The sequence below is a fragment of the Leptinotarsa decemlineata genome, unplaced genomic scaffold (genome assembly GCF_025532065.1).
Source record: "Leptinotarsa decemlineata unplaced genomic scaffold, Ldec_3_MD MMD2_tig00026282_RagTag_RagTag, whole genome shotgun sequence".
NCBI classification, from domain to species: Eukaryota; Metazoa; Arthropoda; class Insecta; order Coleoptera; family Chrysomelidae; genus Leptinotarsa; species Leptinotarsa decemlineata.
In genome coordinates this window covers 3047115-3068643 of record NW_027412668.1, presented here as the reverse complement: position 1 = coordinate 3068643, position 21529 = coordinate 3047115, and the positions used below count along the sequence as shown (strand labels likewise).

The 21529-nt window shown below is 34.1% G+C and overlaps 1 protein-coding gene across 1 annotated transcript; it reads left to right on the top strand.

Moving 5' to 3' along the window:
- Positions 1 to 3450: 3450 nt before the first annotated feature.
- lms (lateral muscles scarcer) lies at positions 3451 to 20998 on the top strand. Its single transcript, XM_074179618.1, has 4 exons — positions 3451 to 4090; positions 18173 to 18342; positions 18955 to 19091; positions 20742 to 20998. Exons 1-4 carry the CDS (start codon positions 3775 to 3777, stop codon positions 20962 to 20964), a joined length of 846 nt encoding a protein of 281 aa, XP_074035719.1. The 5' UTR covers positions 3451 to 3774; the 3' UTR covers positions 20965 to 20998.
- Positions 20999 to 21529: the final 531 nt, after the last annotated feature.

Below are 21529 nucleotides of genomic sequence, written 5' to 3'. Positions count from 1 at the left end.
AATTGGTTTTTGGTGGTGTATTACGAATTTGAAATAGTAGGCGGCGGCAAATACCAACTGCTATTTTCTGAAATGTCACTAGTAACTAACCTAGAAATAGAAGAATGTCATCAGAAGAAGCATTCGTTTTTAAATTAAGTTTTTTACAAGAAAAATGTTTATTATTGAAGTGAAAAGTGTCAAGGAAGGAGGAATAAGGTGTAAAGGTGGCATAGTGAATAAATGCTTGTATTTTTAAATAGTTTATCTTGTGAAAAAAAAGGCTGAAAAGTTGCCCTTTTCTGAAATTTGAACGGTGGTATCTTTGTAAATAAGGGAGAGCGCCGCTTTCTTCTTTCGAATTCGTAAGTAAGTACACTCAAAAATTTTTTCAAAATCGCCGGGTGCCCTCAAAACGAATATTTACCAAATTGTGTGCTCGGAATTCGATGAAGTCGACGAAGGCCGTTTAGCATGTTCATGTTTGGCGAAGATTCCACATGTGAGAAAGTTATGGAAGTGCTTGAGAAAATGGTGGTCGATCGGCGAGAGGTCTGAGTAGGTCTTGGAATTAAAGTGCTCAAAAACACTTGAAATGTTGACAGTGCCACACGGTGATTGAAAGAAAGAAATTTTATTATGAACATTTACAAAAATCAAATTGAAGCAAATCCTTCATTGTCCGTTGATGAAATCGCGGGGAAAGTAAGAAACATTGCTGGAGTGTTTCCTTCAAGTTTCTTTGGAGTTACGAGAGGGTATAAACAAAAGTATTCTTTTTTGGCTCCAAAACAATAACGAAAGAGAATCAAAGATAAGGTAGACGATTTTGATTTAAACGCTATTAGAAGGAGAGCTTATAATTTTTTTCGAAACGAAATGCTAACAATAGATGACTCCTCTCACGAATACTTTGAACGAGAGAAGCCTTTCTTGTCTGAAAAGGCTAAGAAATCATCTGAGATTGACCTTGAGCCAAGAAAAATTGAACATCTTTGCTCTTTTTTGCATAGAGTCAGAATTAATGAACAAGATTACTTATGACGATATCATCGATGATTTTGACAACAGAAGTTATTGCTGAATGAAATTCAGCTCGTGTAATATCTTCCATAATCGAGTTCTTCTTATATCAGGAAAAAACTGTCTTCACGAATAACTGACGAAACTTTATTTAATGTAGGTATTTCGTTTTTTATGTAAAAGAGGGGTACTGTTCTCCTATTAGAATTCTTCACTTTTTCATCGATAACCAAACACTTTCTACCAGTGGATACTTTCGGGTTGAAAAAGTTGTTGTTTTCCTTGAGTTCCTTGAGAATTCTAAAAATTGTCGATGTATTGACACCGGTCATACTTGCGCATTTTTGCACTACTTCCTCCTTACTTTTTATTTCGGGCGGATATTGTATTCTTAAATAATTATATACATTCATAATACATTTTTCATTTATATTTAATGGTGACAATTTCGGATGCTTCACGATTCCCGAACAACTAGCTTCCATGTTGTATAGCTGTTTATTCAACGCGCTCTCGAAGTAAAATGAAGAATATCACGAATAACCCCGCTAAAAAGCCAAGTAGGTCTTATTATTGATGGGTACGATGTGTCTGTTTACAGTATAATTCAAAGGAATATCTATTTATACCGCCTACAGCTGATTAACGGAAAAACAGATTCTAAACATGAAAATAAAAAAATGAAAATTGTATCAATCAATAACTCTTTCTTAAAGCTAAAGATTATGAAATCATCATACCTACCCATTGAAAAATGACATTTATGTAAAGGTATGACATTCGTCAAACACAGATACTGCTGTAGTAGTCTCTCTCATTTCTGAACAGATTATAGAAGAAAATTGTGTTATTGTTTAGACCGCGCTCCAGAAAATCTGAAAAAATTCCTACTACAGGCATTTGAAAAGTATACGATTCGAAGATAACATGGAAAAGGCAGAACTTTTAAGGATAGTGAATGAAAATAAAACCAAATATAATAAATACATTTTGTTGAAGGAATTGCTGAAGCACATAAAAAATAGTATTACGTCTTCTCCCTTACCACTGCGAGTTCAATCCTATACTGCTTATTTGGCGGACATAAAAAACTATGTTGCCAAAAAGAAAATTTTATCTCAAAACTATTTTTAGTGAAGCTATTTCCTATATTACCGCTGAAAAATGGAAAAATTTCATAAGGCATTTGAAAGAAAAAGTAGAAATGAAAATGTTGCGATTATTATTAATCTTAATGAAGATTCTTCCAGTAGCAGTGATTCAAAATCTGAGTAATCGGTCTAAAATGATGAAAGGAATTTATCATTTTATCATTATTGTTTTAATTTCTACGCTTAAACGCCTCTCTCATATCACTATAATAATATTTCAATGCAAATTTTAGTCCAATTTGTTATTCGAACTAATATATCGATATTTGTGGAAAATGGTTTAATTTTTTTCTAGTTTCTGGGTGCAAAATTGATATTTCACTCTGAATGTATGTCCATAATAATTGAATAACTGGCAATATGATTTAATGGCAAGAAGTAATTGAATTGAATAATTAATGCTGCGTAACAACCTGATGCGAGTTTTTTACACAAAGATTTTATGTGACATTCAAATTTCAATTTATTGTCAATTTCGAACCCAAGAAATTTCGTTTGTGATTTATTAGTTATTAGTTCATTTGACATTGGTATATCAGGAAGACTGCAACGGAAAGTGACTATGCTAGTTCAGAGCAAGAAAGTTTGAGTCACACCATTGCTTTATCATATCCTTTTCTATTTTATTAAACAGTTGCTGTGGTGTTTTACTATGCCACAGTACAGTGGTGTCATCCGCAAAGAGGGTAATTTTTGCCGAGATGTTCAATTTAGTGATGTCATTAATATACAGTAAGAAAAGTAATGGGCCAATAACCGAGCCCTGAGGGACGCCATATTGAATGTGTCCTACTTCAGACTCCGTACCATGTCGAACGATTTGTTTGCGCTGTTCTAGATAAGCTTTCAGCCATTTCAAACTCCCATTTCTGTGGTCTAGGTTGAACATTAATCGTATGATCCTCTCTGAATACACAAAATTGCTTTTGTTTTCTTCATAACTTCAACTTTGAATAATTTTCCTACACCCAGTCGCATATTATGTTTAAAAAATCGGTCGTTCCTTAGTGCGACTCTGTACAAGCAGCCTTGTCTGGGGGATCACGTGTAGCACTTCTATTTTTTGGATGGAAAGGGTATAGATAGTAATTTCAAGCTGTTGATTTTATCGCTGGTGGGAAGAAGCGTTTCATAGCTGTAAAACTCTGTTTTGGTGGCCTGCCTAGCAATGAATTTTTTCATAATATTATCGGTTTGAAAGAAATAACCAGAATAAAAGTTCATAGTCTGTCATCGTTCAGAACTTTTAAACATTCTAATATGTTTCACTGGCGCTCTATATGAAACAAAAATCCAACTAGCCTATCTATCAAACGCTTGTCATAGATCAGATATTTCCCCACGCACTACTTACTTTTGAAACAAACTAAACAAAATTATGTTTAAATTTAACATGTGCTTGCAGCCACATTTATCTTAATTATAAAACGCCTGCCCAACAAATCATTGTGAACCCCGCCCCGTCAGCTTCTATTGGCCCAACAACGGTTTCAGCTCAAGTCGTCTTAAGTCACAGAGAGAAACGATTTGCCCACAGGCTTTTCAGCGCTAAAAATTGTTTCAGATACATAATTGGCGTGAAAGTAACAGGTTTCTTGTGGGGGTTTCCAAAAGTGAAAACATGGAAATATCTAGTGACCACAAAACGGAAAATTCTAGTGAACTGAAAAGGGGATCGCAAAACACCGTGAAGTTTTCCATAGACTCTTTGCTCTCCACCACTGATAGTGGTGGTGGAAATCCTGAAGCGAAAATCGAAGAGTTGGGAAAACCTTTTGAAGTTTCCAGTGAACATGGCTTTTGTTTTCAAACTGATTTGGACAGTCGGCTTGTTAGTGCAGAAAAACAAACGAGAACGCGTGGTGATGACTCGAGGAAGATGGAAGACAATGAAGTTTCCACCACTGAGGATTTTTATCGGAGAGAAATCACGGAAGGTAAGTTTTTTGAATGAGGAAAAAAGAGTAACTTACAACTTGTGTTCGTCTGTAGGCAATTATTATCTGCTCGAATCTGCAAAAATCTTAATGATAAATGGCAATATTGGCATTCGACGAAACAAATTATGGGGTCACCTTTGTCAAACTTGTCTTAAATATATCTGAGTTCAACTTGGTAAAGAGTAAATATATCATAGGAAAGCTCAGGTTTTCGGTAAAAACTGTCATTTTCACTGGTGGATATCCGATGTTTCAGGATACCTAAGACAGTGTCGTTGCTTTTCGAGTTTAAAAGCCGTGGGTTTTTGGAATTTCTTCCAAAAACCCACGGCTTTCAAACTCGAAAAGCAACGACACTGAAAACCTCAGCCGTGAAAGTCTAAACCATTTTGTCATACCTAAGACACTTGCCTCTTCAGCAGCAAATCTGAATACCATCATGATAGTCTGCTTCACATGTACTTTTTTTGCTTATTTTTGTGAAATTTTACAGACGGGTCCAAAAATTACGACCGAGGTCTCATTAGATTCGTATGAAAAGGCGCTGAAAAAAATTACAAAAGTTATAAGCAATTAAGTGAAAAAAAATTGAGCTTTACTTTTTTTTGGATATCTCGAAAATTTTCAACATTTTGGAAATTTGAAAGATCTGAAAATATCAATAAATTTGCGTAAAAAAAGTCCCGACTTCCGAAAACTGTATCCAGTTAATTATAATTTTTACAGAGTCCTAAAAATAGAGCAAAAACGGGTAGTATGGCTTCCGCACGCATTCCGTCACTCTGACATAAAAACAAAAAAAATTGTTCAAACATTCTAAATGCAAATATTAAGGAATGAAAAAACTCATGTGATGTTGGTATACATCAATAAACAATAATCCGCAGTCAAAAAATTTTAATCTCAATTTTAACATTAAATATGCATTTGTTAATTAATAACTTTTTTTGAATTGAAAGTTAATATAAAAACCCCTATAATTATTCCACTAAAACCCTGGCATGTTCTTTCTTTTGTTGAAGTTATTCTTAATAGGCTAAAAAATAGATTACCGTGACCAAAATTAAAAAAAAATGCTATTTTCTACTTTTTTTATCAAAATTGAAAATTATAAATTGAAAAAAAAAAATAATTTTTTTTATTTTCATTGTCTCATGGTTAAAAACTACTTACTTTTTTTCATTTCTTACTGTTATTGTTAATAAATTTAATATAAACGAATACATTGTTTATAAGCAATTCGAAATTTTTTTTAAATTATGTTAATTAAAAAAAATCATGATTTTTAGAAAAAAAATGCTTTCTTAAAAAAATTTCTTTGTTGCTGAAAAATGCATTTGTTAATTAAAAATCGTTTTTTGTGACTAAATATTAAAATTAAGTAACCGTTTTTTTGATCATAAATTCCATTTTTCTTAAAGGTTTCGAAAAAAATATTGTTTTTTTTTCAATTGTTTATTTAAAGAAATTGTTATAAACAATTCAATTCATTTAATTTTTTTCAATACTCCATTCTGTAATAAAAGTAGCAATGTGTGTTTTACATTTTTTTTTATTTTTTTACAAAACTTTTAATTTTGTCATACCTTGATACTTGTCTTTTTCATCCGCTACTCCGCTTTTATAATTATAATAACTTCCAAACTATTGCACGTACCAATAAAATCCTTTGTACTATTTGCCCATGAAACATAATGTTTCATCAGGCATGTTTTTTCTTTTGAAGTTATTCTCAATAGGCTAAAAAATAGATTACGTGGCCAAAATAAAAAAAAATACTATTTTCTACTTTTTTCAACAATTGAAAATTATAAATTGAAAATAACACATTTTTTTTTTTTTTATTGTCTCATGGTTAAAAACTACTTACTTTTTTTTTACTGTTATTGTTAATAAATTTATTATAAACGAATACATTGTTTGTGAGCAATTCGATTTTTTTAAATTATGTTAATTGAAAAAAATCATTATTTAAAAAAATGATTTCCTAAAAAAATTTCTTTGTTGCTGTAATATGCGTTTGTTAATTAAAAAATATTTTTTGTGATTAAATATTAAAATTAAGTAACCGTTTTTTAATCAAATTCTATTTTTCTTGAAGGTTTTGAAAAAATTTTTTTCATTCTTTTTTCAATTGTTTATTTAAAAAAAAATTGTTATAAACCTGCAGAAGTATTTTCCTCTCAATGGAAAACAGCTAAGTCCCATACCTGAAGTAGGTAAATAACGTCTCAGAAATATCAGATCTTTGACCCATTTGTATCCTTTCTACCCTCCATAAACTCTCAGAATTTTGGCTTTGATAATATTTCATTATCGCCAGTTAAGAATTACTAAAAAATTGTTCACAATATATACATCTACTGAGACCCCAAGGCTTGATACTTGGTCCCCTCCTCTTTTCAATATACATATATGGGGATTTTGTTGAGAACTGTTCCATACAACAATATGCTGATGATACTTAGTTGTATTGCAGAAAATTGATACAAATAATGATGATTCAAAGAAGTTATTTGACATTTATTCCCCGCATAATCTAGAGTTGAAGGCTACCAAATCCAAAGTAATTTCCGATAAAGTTTTCAATAAAGTGTTCAGAGATAAGTGGTGATGTATATTACAACAGACAGTGGTCCAAAAATGCACCCTTGTGGAATACCAATAGTAACCAGTGCCTGAGATATTGTTTTCGGTCTATCTTAATTTCTTTTCAAAAAAATTGCATCCAATAGTAATATACATTTCAGAATATATACCTTCAGTTGTAATTGTCTTCACATTTATGTTTTATAATCTTGAAATTATTCAGTAGATGGTTTTGTAATATCATATTACTGTCATTTATTATTATATGATAGTGATATTTAGTAATATTTACTCTAGAGGCTGATAAACAGACTAACGGTTATTCACAAACGTTGAGATGAAGTCATTGCGGTTTACATTGTATCTCTCCTTTACCATCTTTATACAAAAATTAAACTCCCCAAAAATATGTCACTTTCAATCTGAACAAAATTTCACTTCGAAAAAAAGATTTCGTCAATTAGACTATACCCTTCACAAACAAAATTGACGTGTTTTTGTATTTTAACGGAAAGTTTGATCCCTGTCAGTTTCGCCTTAAGCCGGTGACATACGTCGCGATTTCCGAGCGGTTCTTTCCAGCGCGGTTTCCGAGCGGAAATTGCTGGGTGAAAATCGCTACAGTGAGTACCTACCTGACAGTGTCCGCGATTTCCGAGCGATTTTCTGACATTCCGGGTTTCTAACTGAAGGGGAAATACATAAAAACAAAATACATATTTGTAGTACATTCTCGCTTTTGTCTCACAAACAAGGGTGATTTGTTACGCTACGAATTAAAGTTTTCACTTCGATGCTCGAAACGCAACTGAAAAATAGCCAACACCGTCAGGCCCCATTTGCTTACCTAGGTCCTACTTATACTTGGTCGCCCTTGCACTCCGATTGTCGCTCGGAATCCGAGGAGCTGTAAAAAATCGCTGCTGTTCGTTCAGTATTGTCTGAGAGGCTCTACTCATTAGATTATGATAATACGACCATGGGGTATTGCAGCAAGTAAATGAGTACTCTTTCAAGTTAGTCCAAGCTTTCGGAAAATTTTATTTCCATCATCAGGGAAAATCTTATGTGAGGATGGTTACATTGATGTTGAAGAAAAAATGTTGATACATTGGAGAAGATGAAACTTGATATACAATTCTAAATGGTTGAGATTATTTTTTTAAAATATTGTTTTTCGTCAGACCCTTATTCACATCATGCGTGCATCTCAAGCATTTAGAATTGTATATCAAGTTTCATCTTCTCCAATGTATCAACATTTTTTCTTCAACATCAATGTAACCATCCTCACAAAAGATTTTCCCTGACTAACTTAAAAGAGTACTCATTTACTTGCTGCAATACCCCACTATCCAATACTTTATATATATATTATATATATATATATATATATATATATATATATATATATATATATATATATATATATATACTCTGGGAGAAATCTTAGTGATTTGCATCTAAGGAGGAAGCATCTACGGTTGTATTCTTTGGCTAATTTTTTCTTGATCCTCGACCATTGTTTCATATTCGTATTCATATTCGTCTATTAACTTAAGTTCTGTATTAATTCAAAATCTATCATCTCAGCTCCCTGATGATGACAATAACCATTGTCGAAATATTGGAAATATAATGTTATAAGAGTACACTTGCGCTTCGCTGCTATCCCAAATAACTCCAAGGAATTGTTCGTAACTATAGTCAGCAAAGACTACCTCTCTCTCTCTCTCTTCAGACAGGATATGGGTTTCTACCAAGACACTATAGCTACTTTTGGATTAAATACAGTATATATTATATATATATATATATATATATATTATATATATATATATATATATATATATAAATATATCTTCTTCAGTTATAATAGATGCCGCCATCGATAATTTTTCATATACTGCTTCAGATTCTCTCGATAATCTGAGAATGTGGTGCTGTGACATTTTCCTCAGATAGGCTCAAAATGGATGATAGCATCTCACAGAATCTTCATACTCTCCAGATAGAATGAAGGGGTTCAGGTATTGGAAGCGAACTATTTTGCGTCGTAATATGTTTTACCTAAAAATGGGGTGTTCCATCGCGAGTGGCGGACAATGTATATCACTTTAGCCAACCCCATTCAGGTCATCAGGTATTTTGAGCATTTCCATCAGTCCTGAGAGTTTCATCGTTTCACCTCGAATATTACGGAAGATACGGGGGTGTTTTCATAAGAAGAGAGACAAATTCTAATTTTTCAGAGCTGAAATTTTTTCAGGTAAAGTAGTAGTAGTAAGATTACGGAAGATACGGAGGTGTTTCCATGAGAAGTGAGACACACTGTATATATATATATATATATATATATATATATATATATATATATATATATACTGCTGTAGTCTCTCTCATTTCTGAACAGATTATAGAAATCGCAAACACTATCATGTTCCATCCAAATGCAGGGGTTGGCTCAAAAATAAAAACCGCGGTGGAAAAACCGCTCGAAAATCGCAAAGTATGTCACCAGCCTTACAGTTTACTATCGAAGAACTACTCCGAATGCTAAAACTACTTATTTCAACGTCCACTATCAGCTTCATCATGTTCACAACAAAAAATATCACATCGCCTCCTTATCTCCCTATAATTACCAGAACGCCACGCATAAATAACTCACAATCTCGAAATCGGGAATAAAAATAACCTCAGACAAATTCGAAAATTCCCCAAGCCCGCTCGCATGCCAGACCTTCTCCTCACACCTCCTGCCTCCATACATCAACGCCTAATTGGCAAGAAGCGTAGCAGAAGACAAAGTGACACTAAACGTTGTCTAATTACTTAGCAGTCAACTCTTGCTCTGTTGTGCTATTTAAAACCTATTTGCATGCAATTGTTTCGGTTTTTTCGGAGAGGTCTTGGCAACCGATACGAGCGATGATTGAGGTATTTCTTTGGAGTTTTCTTTGTCGTTTGTAACTTCTGGGCATGAAAATATCGATGATTAATATTTTTTTGAAGTGTAATAGCATTTTTGAGTCAATATGGAATTGAAAATTATTATTGAAAGACAATGATAACATATTAGGTTTTAAAAAAATGTTGTCCGTTTTTACACGCTTTATATTAGCTTCCCCTGTATGTATGTATGTTTGTTTGTAACTCTCAAGCTCTGGATCTGTATTTGACAGGATTATCGACATTATTGCTTCATCTAATCGCGGGCAGATGGCGTTGTATGTAACCTCCTTGATATATTGACATTATTGATTGATCTATTCGCGGACAGATGGCGCTGTCCGTAACCTCCTTGATATAATTCGAACTCACTCAATGGTCATTTTTCTAAACAATATACGGCTGATTGATCCCAAAGTTCAGATAAAATAAATATAGTTCAAAAAGGCTAAAAAACACACTTTTATAGCATACGAAACTGAAAAATCAATATAGTTTAAAAAACTAAAAAAACACGCTTTTAAAGAACATCGAACTAAAAAGTTGAAAAAAAACTTTCAAATAAGCTTAGATTTAGTGAAGGGGCTGCAAATCTATTGAAAAGTGACCTCAGAAATCGGACTCAGTCAATATTTCTGGATGGAAAGTGTTCTAGTGCTTCACCTGTTAACTATAGAGTACCTCAGGGCTCTATCCTTGGCACCATTCTGTTCTCTCTATATGTATCTGATTTTCATAAGATAATTGATCATTACACAGTTCATCATTATGCAGATGACACTCAGTTCCCTCTCGATCCCCTTCAAATAACTGGCAGGTGGCAATGGAAAAAATTAACAGCGATCTACAGAAGTTACTGGATCTATCTATAGCCCATAACCTGAAATTGAATTCTAAAGAATCTCAGCTGATACTTTTTAGCCCGAAATACAAAAGGTGGGAAATTAAAGGAAGAATTGAAATCAAACTTGGACAAGACTTACTACAAATAATTACAGAAAGCAAGAACTTGTGGCTAGATGCTGAGATGAGATTTCACAAACATATAAATTCACTTTGTCGTAGCTCATACAGTATCTTACGTCAACTCTATCAAAGTAGAGATATTATGACTTCCAAATTGAAGTTGAAACTTTGCGAAACCCTCATATTATCTAGATTAGCATATTGCGATATAATCTACGGGCCTGCTCTGATACAAACTGATGTAAATCGCTTACGAAAAATACAAAACAATTGCATTCGTCTTCCTTATGGTGTGAGAAAATTCGACCATATATCCCTCAAGTTCGAGGAGTCAGGTTGGTTACCGATTGCTGAAACCTGGCAGTTCCACCTGCTCGTCAATACACATAAATTCCTCATTTATTCCATATTTATTCCATATTTATGAAAGATATAAAACTCTCAAGTCTCAGAATAATTCGAGGACACGAAACCGTCACACTTTCATCGTTCCAAAACACTCGACAGCCTGCTTTTCTCGTAGTTTTATTTACAAACAAACTATCTAACAATATAACGCTCTGCCCAGTGAATTCAGACACTACTGCATATATAATTTCAAGAGAGAGAAAGTTATTATTATTATTATTATTATTATTAAAACATATCTGAAGTCTTCTGGATAGATAATATTTTCATGTTATGCTTTGCTATGTTGTGTATGTTTTGCTATATACTTTACCTTAGTTAAGCTAAATAGATTTTTAATATTTACTTTCACATAGCCTTTGTTTTTATTTCTTAGTTTTACAAAGGTTCATGAACTACTCACTTATCAATGTAGGTATACTAGGTAATTATTTTTATATTTCTTTATAATACATCGGCTGAACTTCGCCCTTTCATTGATTTTTGTATCTACTTCTTCTTTATAAACAATGTATGTTGATGAATAAAGTCCATTTATTATTATTAATATGGCCGCGGTGGTAGTGCGCCCGACTCACGTGGGTTCGATTCCCGCCTAGACCAGATATTTTTTCTCAGGAGAATTCATCTGGTTAAAGCCGGGATGATTCTGCAACCGCGTTAGGAATCACACGTTAAAAGGTAAGACCTCGTTAGTCCTCAGCTCGCTCAAGTTTCTCAACTTCTGAGAGTTGTCGTTCGTATGGGGGCGACAGCTGATTAACGGAAAAACAGATTTTTTTAAGAGATTATACGCGACGGACTGTGACTGCTCATCGATTTGAGGTTCAACTCAGTACACCTCGAAATTCACTGTTCAAGAACTCTTTCATGTGGAGAACTGCGTTTATGTGGAATAAACTTCCTGAGAATGTTTTTCCAAATGGTTCGAATCTCCAGCACAGGCACCGCTCTGGGAGTGCCTTAAGGATTTTCCTGTAGTGCTTGTGTTTTGTCCTTGAAAACAATAATCTGAACTTGTTCTCGCCAATAGACTTCAGTGTGTAAAAATTGATGACATTTTGAGTGATACACAAGAAACTGTTATAGGAGTCCCCCAAGGCACAGTTCTGGGGCCAATTTTATTTACCATATATGTAGTGCTTGTGTTTTGTTCTTAAAAAAACGTATCGTATTCATGAATTTTACGTACAAATTGAAAACCTCGCCTCAAACTACTTTCTTTTGACACAAGTCTACATAAACACACATACTGGATATTTTTTGATAATTCATTTCAGTTAAGGTTCATATTTTCAAGCTCCCTTCTCAGTAATGGCAACCAGGTACGATAAATTTGCACAGGACTATTCGAAAACACTTGTTAGTTGCTAAGAGAATATAGGATTATTTCAGTTTTCTAATTTTTCCATGAGTTTCTTTTGTGATGATTTTTGTTCCATTCCATTCTATGGCGTCACCAACAGATGTTTTCAAAATATGTTACGCTAACCCCGACCCTGCCATCTGCCTTCTTTTTATATATTCACGATGTTCATTTTCTCTTACATCTACGGGTCTTGAAGTTTCGCCTAAATAACTTTTTTCATTTTTTTAGATTCTGGAAGGTTATAAACCCACAAAAACAGTATAAAATATTCAGTCCTCCACCAAAAATGCCGTTTGAAGAATAGAAGTCAAATGATTCCGTCAGCATAAAACTTTTGTGCTCGGGATTTGAAAAAGTCGATAAAAGCCGTTTTTGCATGGACCGTTAGTCCTTGGCTCGCAAATTTCTCAACTTCTGAGAGTTATCGTTCGTATGGGGGTGACAGCTGATTAACAGCTGATAAACAGATTTTAAACAGATTTTAAACCTGATTGACGAAGGTTCTACCGGTAAGAAAGTTATTCAAGTGCTTGAAAACAGGTCAACAATTATACAGGAGGTCACATTTTGAAATATTCGTTCTAGAGACAAATGTGGGAAAAAATAAATCAGGAAAAGAGATTTTTTATTAATTCTTGAATCAAGATCTGATGACTGGACAATGAGAAGAGAAAAACATTTCTATTGTAAATGTTCAAAAACGTTTTCACCAACTTCCATACAATGGTACAAACGAGCTTCCTTTGCCGCCCTCACATAGTTGAGAATCTCGGGAGTTATTTCTCTGCAATGCATCATGATATTCTTTCTCGAATCTTCTGATGTTGTTGATTCTATCTCATACACTTTAGACTTCAAATGACCCCATAGAAATCAATCTACAAGAGTGAGATCAGGAGACCTTGTTGGCCATTCTGTAGGTCTTCTGCCAATCCACCGGCCAGGAAAATGATCATCCAAAAATTGTCGCACTGGAGCTGCATAATGAGGAGGTGCACCATCCTGCTGAAAAACTATTTCGTTTTCGAATAAATTTAAATCCTTCTCAATTGCCCTATTGATGCACGGTATTATTCGATTCTACAATATATCCAAATATGTATCATCAGTCAAATTATCATCGATTCCGTGTTTTAGGTCGTTGAGTATGAACTTGACACACAAAAACAGAAACACCAATTCTAAGTTCACTTGGTAGGTAATTGTTATTGTAGAATGAGACGAATACAAAATGAAGAGAATATTGAACTCAAACTTAACTAGATTTTTTAAAGTATACTTTACAAAAACACCTGTGAAACCTATAGGTAACAGATTGTATAGAAGTTCATACAGGGTGGCTCCTTTTAAACTCAAATAATTTTCAGCTTCCAAACTATGAGCTACTCTAACAAGCACCACTCCATGATGCAGACGAACATACATTAATAAAAAGACAATTGTTGGTACCACGAAATAGGAACATAAATAAAAATGATAATTTGTGATTCATACGGTTTTTCATATTGAGCCAGCGAGAGTTTTTAAAGACTTCAGAAATTGAATCATACTTACGAAGTCCTTAAATTAGGCGGCAACAAGAATTTTTGCACTTTTTGTATTCTTTTTTTATTTGAGTCATATAAGTATGGCCCATATATGAAGTCACAGTAGTTGGAATGGCTTAGTACCAAACTATCACAGAGCATTCTTTTTAGAGGTTGGCTGAAAATAAAACGATTACAGTATAACAGTTTCAATGATATACAAGCTTTTTTCATCAAATTTTTAACGTGACTAGTGAATCTAAGATCAGTGTCAAGCATCACCCCTAAGTTTTCAGCTGTATTGACAGGAGTCAAAATAGTATGACCTAGTTCTAAATTGAAATTGTTTTCTGCAAATTTACGATTCTTCTGCGATCCGAAATCCATCATCAGTGTTTTATTAGGAATAACTTTCAAATCATGTTCACTTGATAGTCCATTGATCAAATCAAGATCAGTGTTGAAGAGATTTTGTGCCTCAGCATACTTATCGATTTTAAAGTGCATTTATGTCATCAGCATACGCCTGTATTTTACATTTCTTGATGGTCGAGATAATGTCAGTAGTATAAATGAACAATAAAGGTCCCAAAATGGAACCCTGTGGTACTCCTGATAGAAAATCAAAGGGTAAGTAGGGATGACCATCAACAACTTTTTGGGATCGACCAAGTAAATAAGACCAGATGAGAAATAAGGCAGCACTATCAAAACCACAATATTTGAGTTGTTATATGACGCAAATAATTTGTTTTTGGGGAATCTAATTTGTATCCCTAGTGTCTGTCTACTTCAAAATGGAATGAACTCTGATTCCACTGCAATTTCTATAATTTTGTCAACTGTTCCTCTACTCCAGAGCTTCCGTTGCTAGCATCGGTCTTCAATGTTATTTTTACATTCGACTTGTAGCCGTTATCGGTCGCAATCCGTCCCGTCGACTAATTGCCGTTACACGACACTTCTGTCTAAACAGAGATTAATATATTGTCCCATTCATTAATTTTGACTGGATACGAGTTTCGGATGTGTGTTGAAATACTATGCTTGGAAATTGAGATACCGACTGCGACAAAAACTACTACGATATTTATGTTGTGTCTTTTGTGTGATAACATAAAAACATTTCGGGTGAGATCAACTATAAATTTCGATCCACAACGTTCCAACTGTTACTCAACAACAAATCAAAGGTTGATATTTCAGCTAACATAACTCTCAAAGGAATATTTCATGATATTGTCTGATATTAGTTCGAAACTGTAGATTTATGTTATAATATTAAAGTCGGCATAATAAAAAAATACTTTTATTGTCCAAACAGGCGTTAGACCCAGTTACAGGACACAGCAGTATACAATTTTGGGATGAAAATGTAAAATATAGGACGTATATACTCGTATATATCGTAATAGTAACACAATGAATATATCAATGAAAAAACAAGAAAAAAAACAAATTTCTAGTAAGTGTTTGATGATTTGGAAATATAATATACAGTTTTGGATAGTAACGTTGAATATAGGACATATACATATACATATCATAACAATAATACCTTCATGGAACAAAAAACAAATCCCAAATAACTATTTGTTTTTTATCTCATAGGTAGGTATTAAATAAATCTCTACTTTCCGACAAACTTAATTAAATTTATAGCACGTTGCAAATAAGGGAAATTCGAATAACATATTGGTTTTTGGTGTTGGTAGGTACAAACATTGTTCCGCATAGTCGAAGTGAACGATATTGTACACTCTTAAAGTTGGCGGCACTCTTAAAGGCCAAAAAAATCATCCGGCAGCGAATTAGTCCACGTGGACTGTAGACATGGCGGTTCGTAATGGATAATTTTTACTAACCAAGTTTTATGATTGGCTGAAGAGTCATAAAATTAAATTTGATGTCATGTTACGGTGACGAATAGCAATCGGGGAATGCGGGGATGGTTATCGCCGTCGTGTTCAGTTCAGGAACTGATCGCGATTTGAGTGTTGAAATTCGATATTGGTGCAGTTACAATTAATAATAATAATAATAATAATGTGTTTATTTCTTTCATCTGTAGGTGCCATCGAAAATGCCTATCTATATCGATACCTAAATATTTTATCAACTCGCCTTCAGGTATTTGATTATTATTTCCTATATTTGAGTAAAATGATAAACACATCGTCTATGTAATGGACACATCGTTATGTAAAGCAGAAGAATAATGGAATTGCGTAAAAATACTTAGAACAAATAACTGAATATAGACAAAAACAACGGCAAATTTTCTTTTTGGACGAAACTTGGTATGACACTCACGACACAGTTACGAAAGGGTGGACTGATGGTACGAGAATGTGTACGCCTAACATGCCTACAAACAAAGGATCGCGAATAATCATTGTGCATTGCGGAGGAAGTAAAGGTTGGGTTCCGAATTCTTTGAAATTATGTGGTAAAAAACTTGAGGACTGCAATGTTGACTATCATAAGAACATGGAAGCGGCCGTTTTCCGCGCTGTTTATGGTTTTATTCCTTTTCAAGATAGTAGATGAATATTATACCCAAAATACTAACACCGTGACCTCACCTGGTTACGGTAACATTTTTTTTTTGACAAGAAGCAATACTTCATCAGCACACAAAACTCTTGTTTATCCATTTTCTTCAAAGTAACAAAAGTTGCTTCACTCAAAATATTTTATCCTACAAACTAATAATCCGACAGCTGTGAAATTTGTACTGTGTCTCTTGAAGGTTAAGGTTAACTAAGAATGATATGGATTTAATCCTAGTATCCTGTGCGTTATCGTACGAACTTTTTAGCCCAACTAATAGTGATATGTGGCAATATCCTGAATTTACTTTCAGATGATAGATTTCAGAAAAAAGTAGTACCAAATGCGAACCCTGCGGTTCTCTTGAAGGTACCCAATTTTTCTGAAGAAATGGTGAATGTAGCATAAAAAATTCCACACAGCTTTAGCTGAATGTGGTGAAAAGTTAAAGATTTCATTTGGTAGGCTCACGTTTGCTCAACTCATTTGTCTAAATATTGCGGTCTCTTCAAGATATAAAATGGCAATTAAAAAAATGAATCTCCTCAATATTTCACAGTGGTAATTGGGAGCCGGATATAGTTTATTAAAAGGGAGACAAGTGAGGTCTTCATAAACAGGGCAGAGGCCTCAAATTTTACACCAAACAGTTGTTTTTAATTTGCCGTGGCGAAATTTATGTTTCTAATAGCTGGTGGGAAGTGCAGACACGTTAAGAGAGAGGCTAATTTGCGCTGGCAGAGACGAAATTAGATTTTAAACAGCTAACGATCTGGAAAGCGTTGAAAAATGATACAAAAAACAAACGCCGCTATCTTGCTGCGATATATTATCGGGCCAAGTGACTGCTCAACTCAATTCCGGCGTTATTTAGAGGCCAGTTTCGCCTCAAACGATTAGAGGCGTGTAAGTGACATTAATTTCAGTTATAAACGACATATGAGAATTCTTCAGTAGTAAATTTAATCTAGTGGGACTTCAAATGGATTTATGGCCGTTGCGTATATACGGCGGTTTAATTGGTCTTGAACGTTTTACGAATATTCTGTAAACATGAAAGAAAATTCACCAGAAGCTCTGTTGAATATAAAAAAACTTTGGGATGTGAATAAGACAATTATCAACTTCAAAAAGAGAGTTCATCAATTCTTCACATACCTGAGAAGGCAATATCAATAAAACTCCAATAGATATATCCATAGTGAAACAAAAACAGATGTGCAAGTCCATAAGTTTTGAAATTTTGCTAAGCTAATGGCTTGGATGTATGATAATTCATGAAACTAGCCAAAATAATCCACTAGTAAATGTTGATCAATTGTAATTACTAGACATGGGCCGACTAGTCGGCAAAGCAGACTATACTATACAGTAACTAGACTACGTAAATTAATATATAAATTTTATCAGCTCAGGAATATAATAAACAGGGAAATGATACTTGATAGTGATAGTGTATGATGCCTTGGCTAACTCCATAATACGTTACTGTATGGGTAGTCTAGTAGCGTTTAAAGAGGTGGTTACTTTTGAAACATATCTCAAGTAATGAAATTCAGGACAATATTGCACTCGAAATATGTGATGGATCCAGAATTGAAAGACCTTTCAATATTATTACCATTTGTAATTTTTCACAGTTGTTTTGGGAAGGGGTTGCTGACAAAAGCAAATCAAAACAGTTCGTCTACTTACGTATACTTTTGTTTGCCCCAGATTATTCATATTCGGACAGTAAATCGGACGATGACAGAAAGAAAAGGCCAAGAACAGCGTTTACGGCAGCTCAAATTAAATCCTTGGAGGCGGAATTCGAAAGGAACAAGTACCTGTCGGTGGCAAAAAGATGTCAGCTGTCAAAAACTTTGAAACTCACAGAGACGCAAGTAAGTAGTTTCAATTTTGATATTTCACAGTACTAAAAACAACGCATTTGTAATTCAATACCAGGCAGCGCTGTTTCGACCCGCTGGAGGTCTCATCAGTGCTGCTTGGCTGAACCACTGAGTAACATATTGCTTCAGAAAGGCTCAAACATGTTCTATTGGATTCAAATCCAGGTGATAAGGTGGCATGTCCACTGTCACTGAGAATTTTATCAATTTCGTACATTAAATTTTGGTTTATGTAGCCTAACGACTCAAGTAAACTTTTAACATTGCATCCATCTACCAAGGATACATTGCGGGGCAGGCAAACTCCACCCACGAGTTAAAATTTGCTAAGTTCCATGTATGATATTTTCGTACAAAGATTTCCCTTTAACTGTCATTGTACCCCACAAGGAATTTCAACGCCTACGTTTCGGCATGAATTTTCACCTTCTTCGAGACTCAAAGCAAGTACCTAATTGTAGGTGAGATTTGAGTTGTTTCTCTAAACATTATAATTCCTTTTTCATGATTTTTTGTGAAAAATTCCAACGTTTATGCCTCTCACCGACTAACTAAACATGCTAAACAGCAGTAGTCAATAATCTATTTGTATATTTTTTGCAGATCAAAATATGGTTTCAAAACAGAAGGACGAAATGGAAGAGGAAATACACAAACGACATTGAAGTTTTGGCTCAACAATATTATAATTCCATGGGGATCTTGACGCCGAGGCCGATATTTTTAGGAGACAGGCTGTGGTAGGTCAATCTTTAACAATTTCGACGAAACATAATTTCAAATGAAGATGATTTCTTTTCTATGTTGAAGATTGAAAAAAAACTGGTATTTTATCATGAAAAATGAATCAAAGTATTATAAGACAAAAAGTACTACTGCACCTTGCTAATTAAAGTTTTTGATGAAAAATCTAAATGAGTGAATTATAAATTGGATCTTGATAAGCAACGACCATCTGAGAAGAGATTTCAAATTTCACCAAATATTAGTCGGGTAAAATTAGACCAAAAAATAAGAGTAAAGCTACCTAAATTCCCACCAAGTTGAAAATCCGTAAGATTGTTTGAAATATGAATAAAAATAAAATTTCAAAGTTTCCCATTTTTCCCTGTATGGAAAACATTGTATTCAAGGTCAAAGGTCAAAAAAACGAGGTTTTTGCGATTTTCAGCAGAACGGTAAGTTTTATCATAAAAATACTTGAGACAAAAATTGTAGATCATAAAATTATCTGCAAGCCTACCCTACGAGCCACTGTTTTTGAGATATAACCATTCAAAAAGTTGTAAGAGTTGTAATCGTCATGATATGCATAAGTACGCCACGTATGTACATCTCTGTAGTTGTAATATATGTTATTTTTCTATCGGACATTGAAACTTACACTTAAAACATAAAATATATATATAAGTTATAACAATAAGTATATCGGGTAAAATGCCATCTGAATTTTACAGGAGAGGTGAAATAACAGTTTTCAAAATGTTTGAAAAACAAAATTTAGTTCAATGTGTTCAACTTTACTTCCACCTGCTCCGGAAAAACTGCTGAACACAATTTTTTGCAACTGCAAAAGAGGTGCAGTGCTGAATGTGCTTGCAAAAAAGTCAGACTGATTTGTTTTCTGGCATGTACAAGGTCGGTCGTGCTCTAATATTGAATCACCAACAGTAGAGGATCCGTTTGATTCCAACGAGGCGACATGCGATACATCGCTATTAACGCAGTTTACATGTATTCAGGATGAAGCTGAAGGAGAACGAGAAGAACAAGAAGATCAAGAAGAAGAATTTGAAAGTTACGACTCGGGCGAAACTTAAATTGCTTTTATCTTTTCAATCTCTGCTAATATCCATTATTTTGCAATAGTTTCCAATTAAACAAGATCACAACTGACCCGTGGAATGAGCCTACTCGGGAAACCACGTTAAAAAATGCGCTAAGTACACTTACTCATAGGTGGCGTGGAAACGTGTGCATATTATGACGATTACAACTTTAAAACTTTTTAAATCGTTATATCTCAAAAACGGTGGCTCGTAGAAAAAAAAGAATTGATACATTTTTTGTATATAATTTTATGATTTACAATTTTTGTCTGAAGTATTTCATGATAAAACTTACTGTTTTGCTGGAAATCGCGAAAACCTCATTTTGTGACCTTTGACATTGAATAAAATGGTTTCCATACAGGGAAAACATGGGGAACTTTCGAATTTTATTTTTAATTATATTTAAAACAATCTTACTGAATTTCAGCTTGGTGGGAATTTAGGTAGCTTCGAATGTCTAAATTGACCGGACTATATAGTTTGTTGAATATATGTGGTTGGTGGTTCAATTATTCTTCTTGTGTTTGTTATACTTCATATCGCTCATATCGCTTTCAGGTTTTTCAACTACCCCGGTCAACCTGGCCTTTCATCAGGTCCTCCGGTGTTGCCAAATATGCTTCCAGTACCCTCCAGTACTTCAGTGCCACCCCAGATGCCCCTCCCTCAGCCGCGACCATGTGTTAGAAGTTACGTCGATTATTCCCTACATGAAACACCTCCTGACGTTTCGCCTATGTTGCAGTTACAGAATTTCGGAAGACATTTCGAAAATTCATAGGTTTAATAAGTGTATTTGTATTGTAGCTAGGATAAGAGTGTATTTTTATAGATTTTCAATATATGTTAATTAATAACTTTTCAGTTTTCAAAACTTCTTACCCACTCCAACAAATCAACTTCGGGGTTACATGAAATGAGCTGTGAGGACTGTGGTAAAAAATATATCGGCCAGCCTAAGCGAGCTATTGAAACTCGATTCAAAGAACACATAGCACATATCCGATTTCGAAGACCAGAAAAATCTAGTATAACACGCCTTGGATAAAGGAAAAGCGTCTAAAACTGTTGATTTCGGTACACGACCAATAAATAAGTTTATTGTATAAGTTTGAGAATATCCATATAGGACGAAACAAGGTATAACTGAGACTGGCTTAAACGTTCAAAGTTAGTTTCTTCAGATTTGTTTACTGCCAGTCTTCAAGCATAGCCCACTGACTAATAAGAAAGTTTTTCGTCCTTATTTAGAGGAATCGGGCAAATTTCGGATATGCAGTTGCTTAGTACTTTGGCCACTAGATGGAGTGACATTTTGTGGTTTCGCTCCAAGTAAGGAAGAGGAA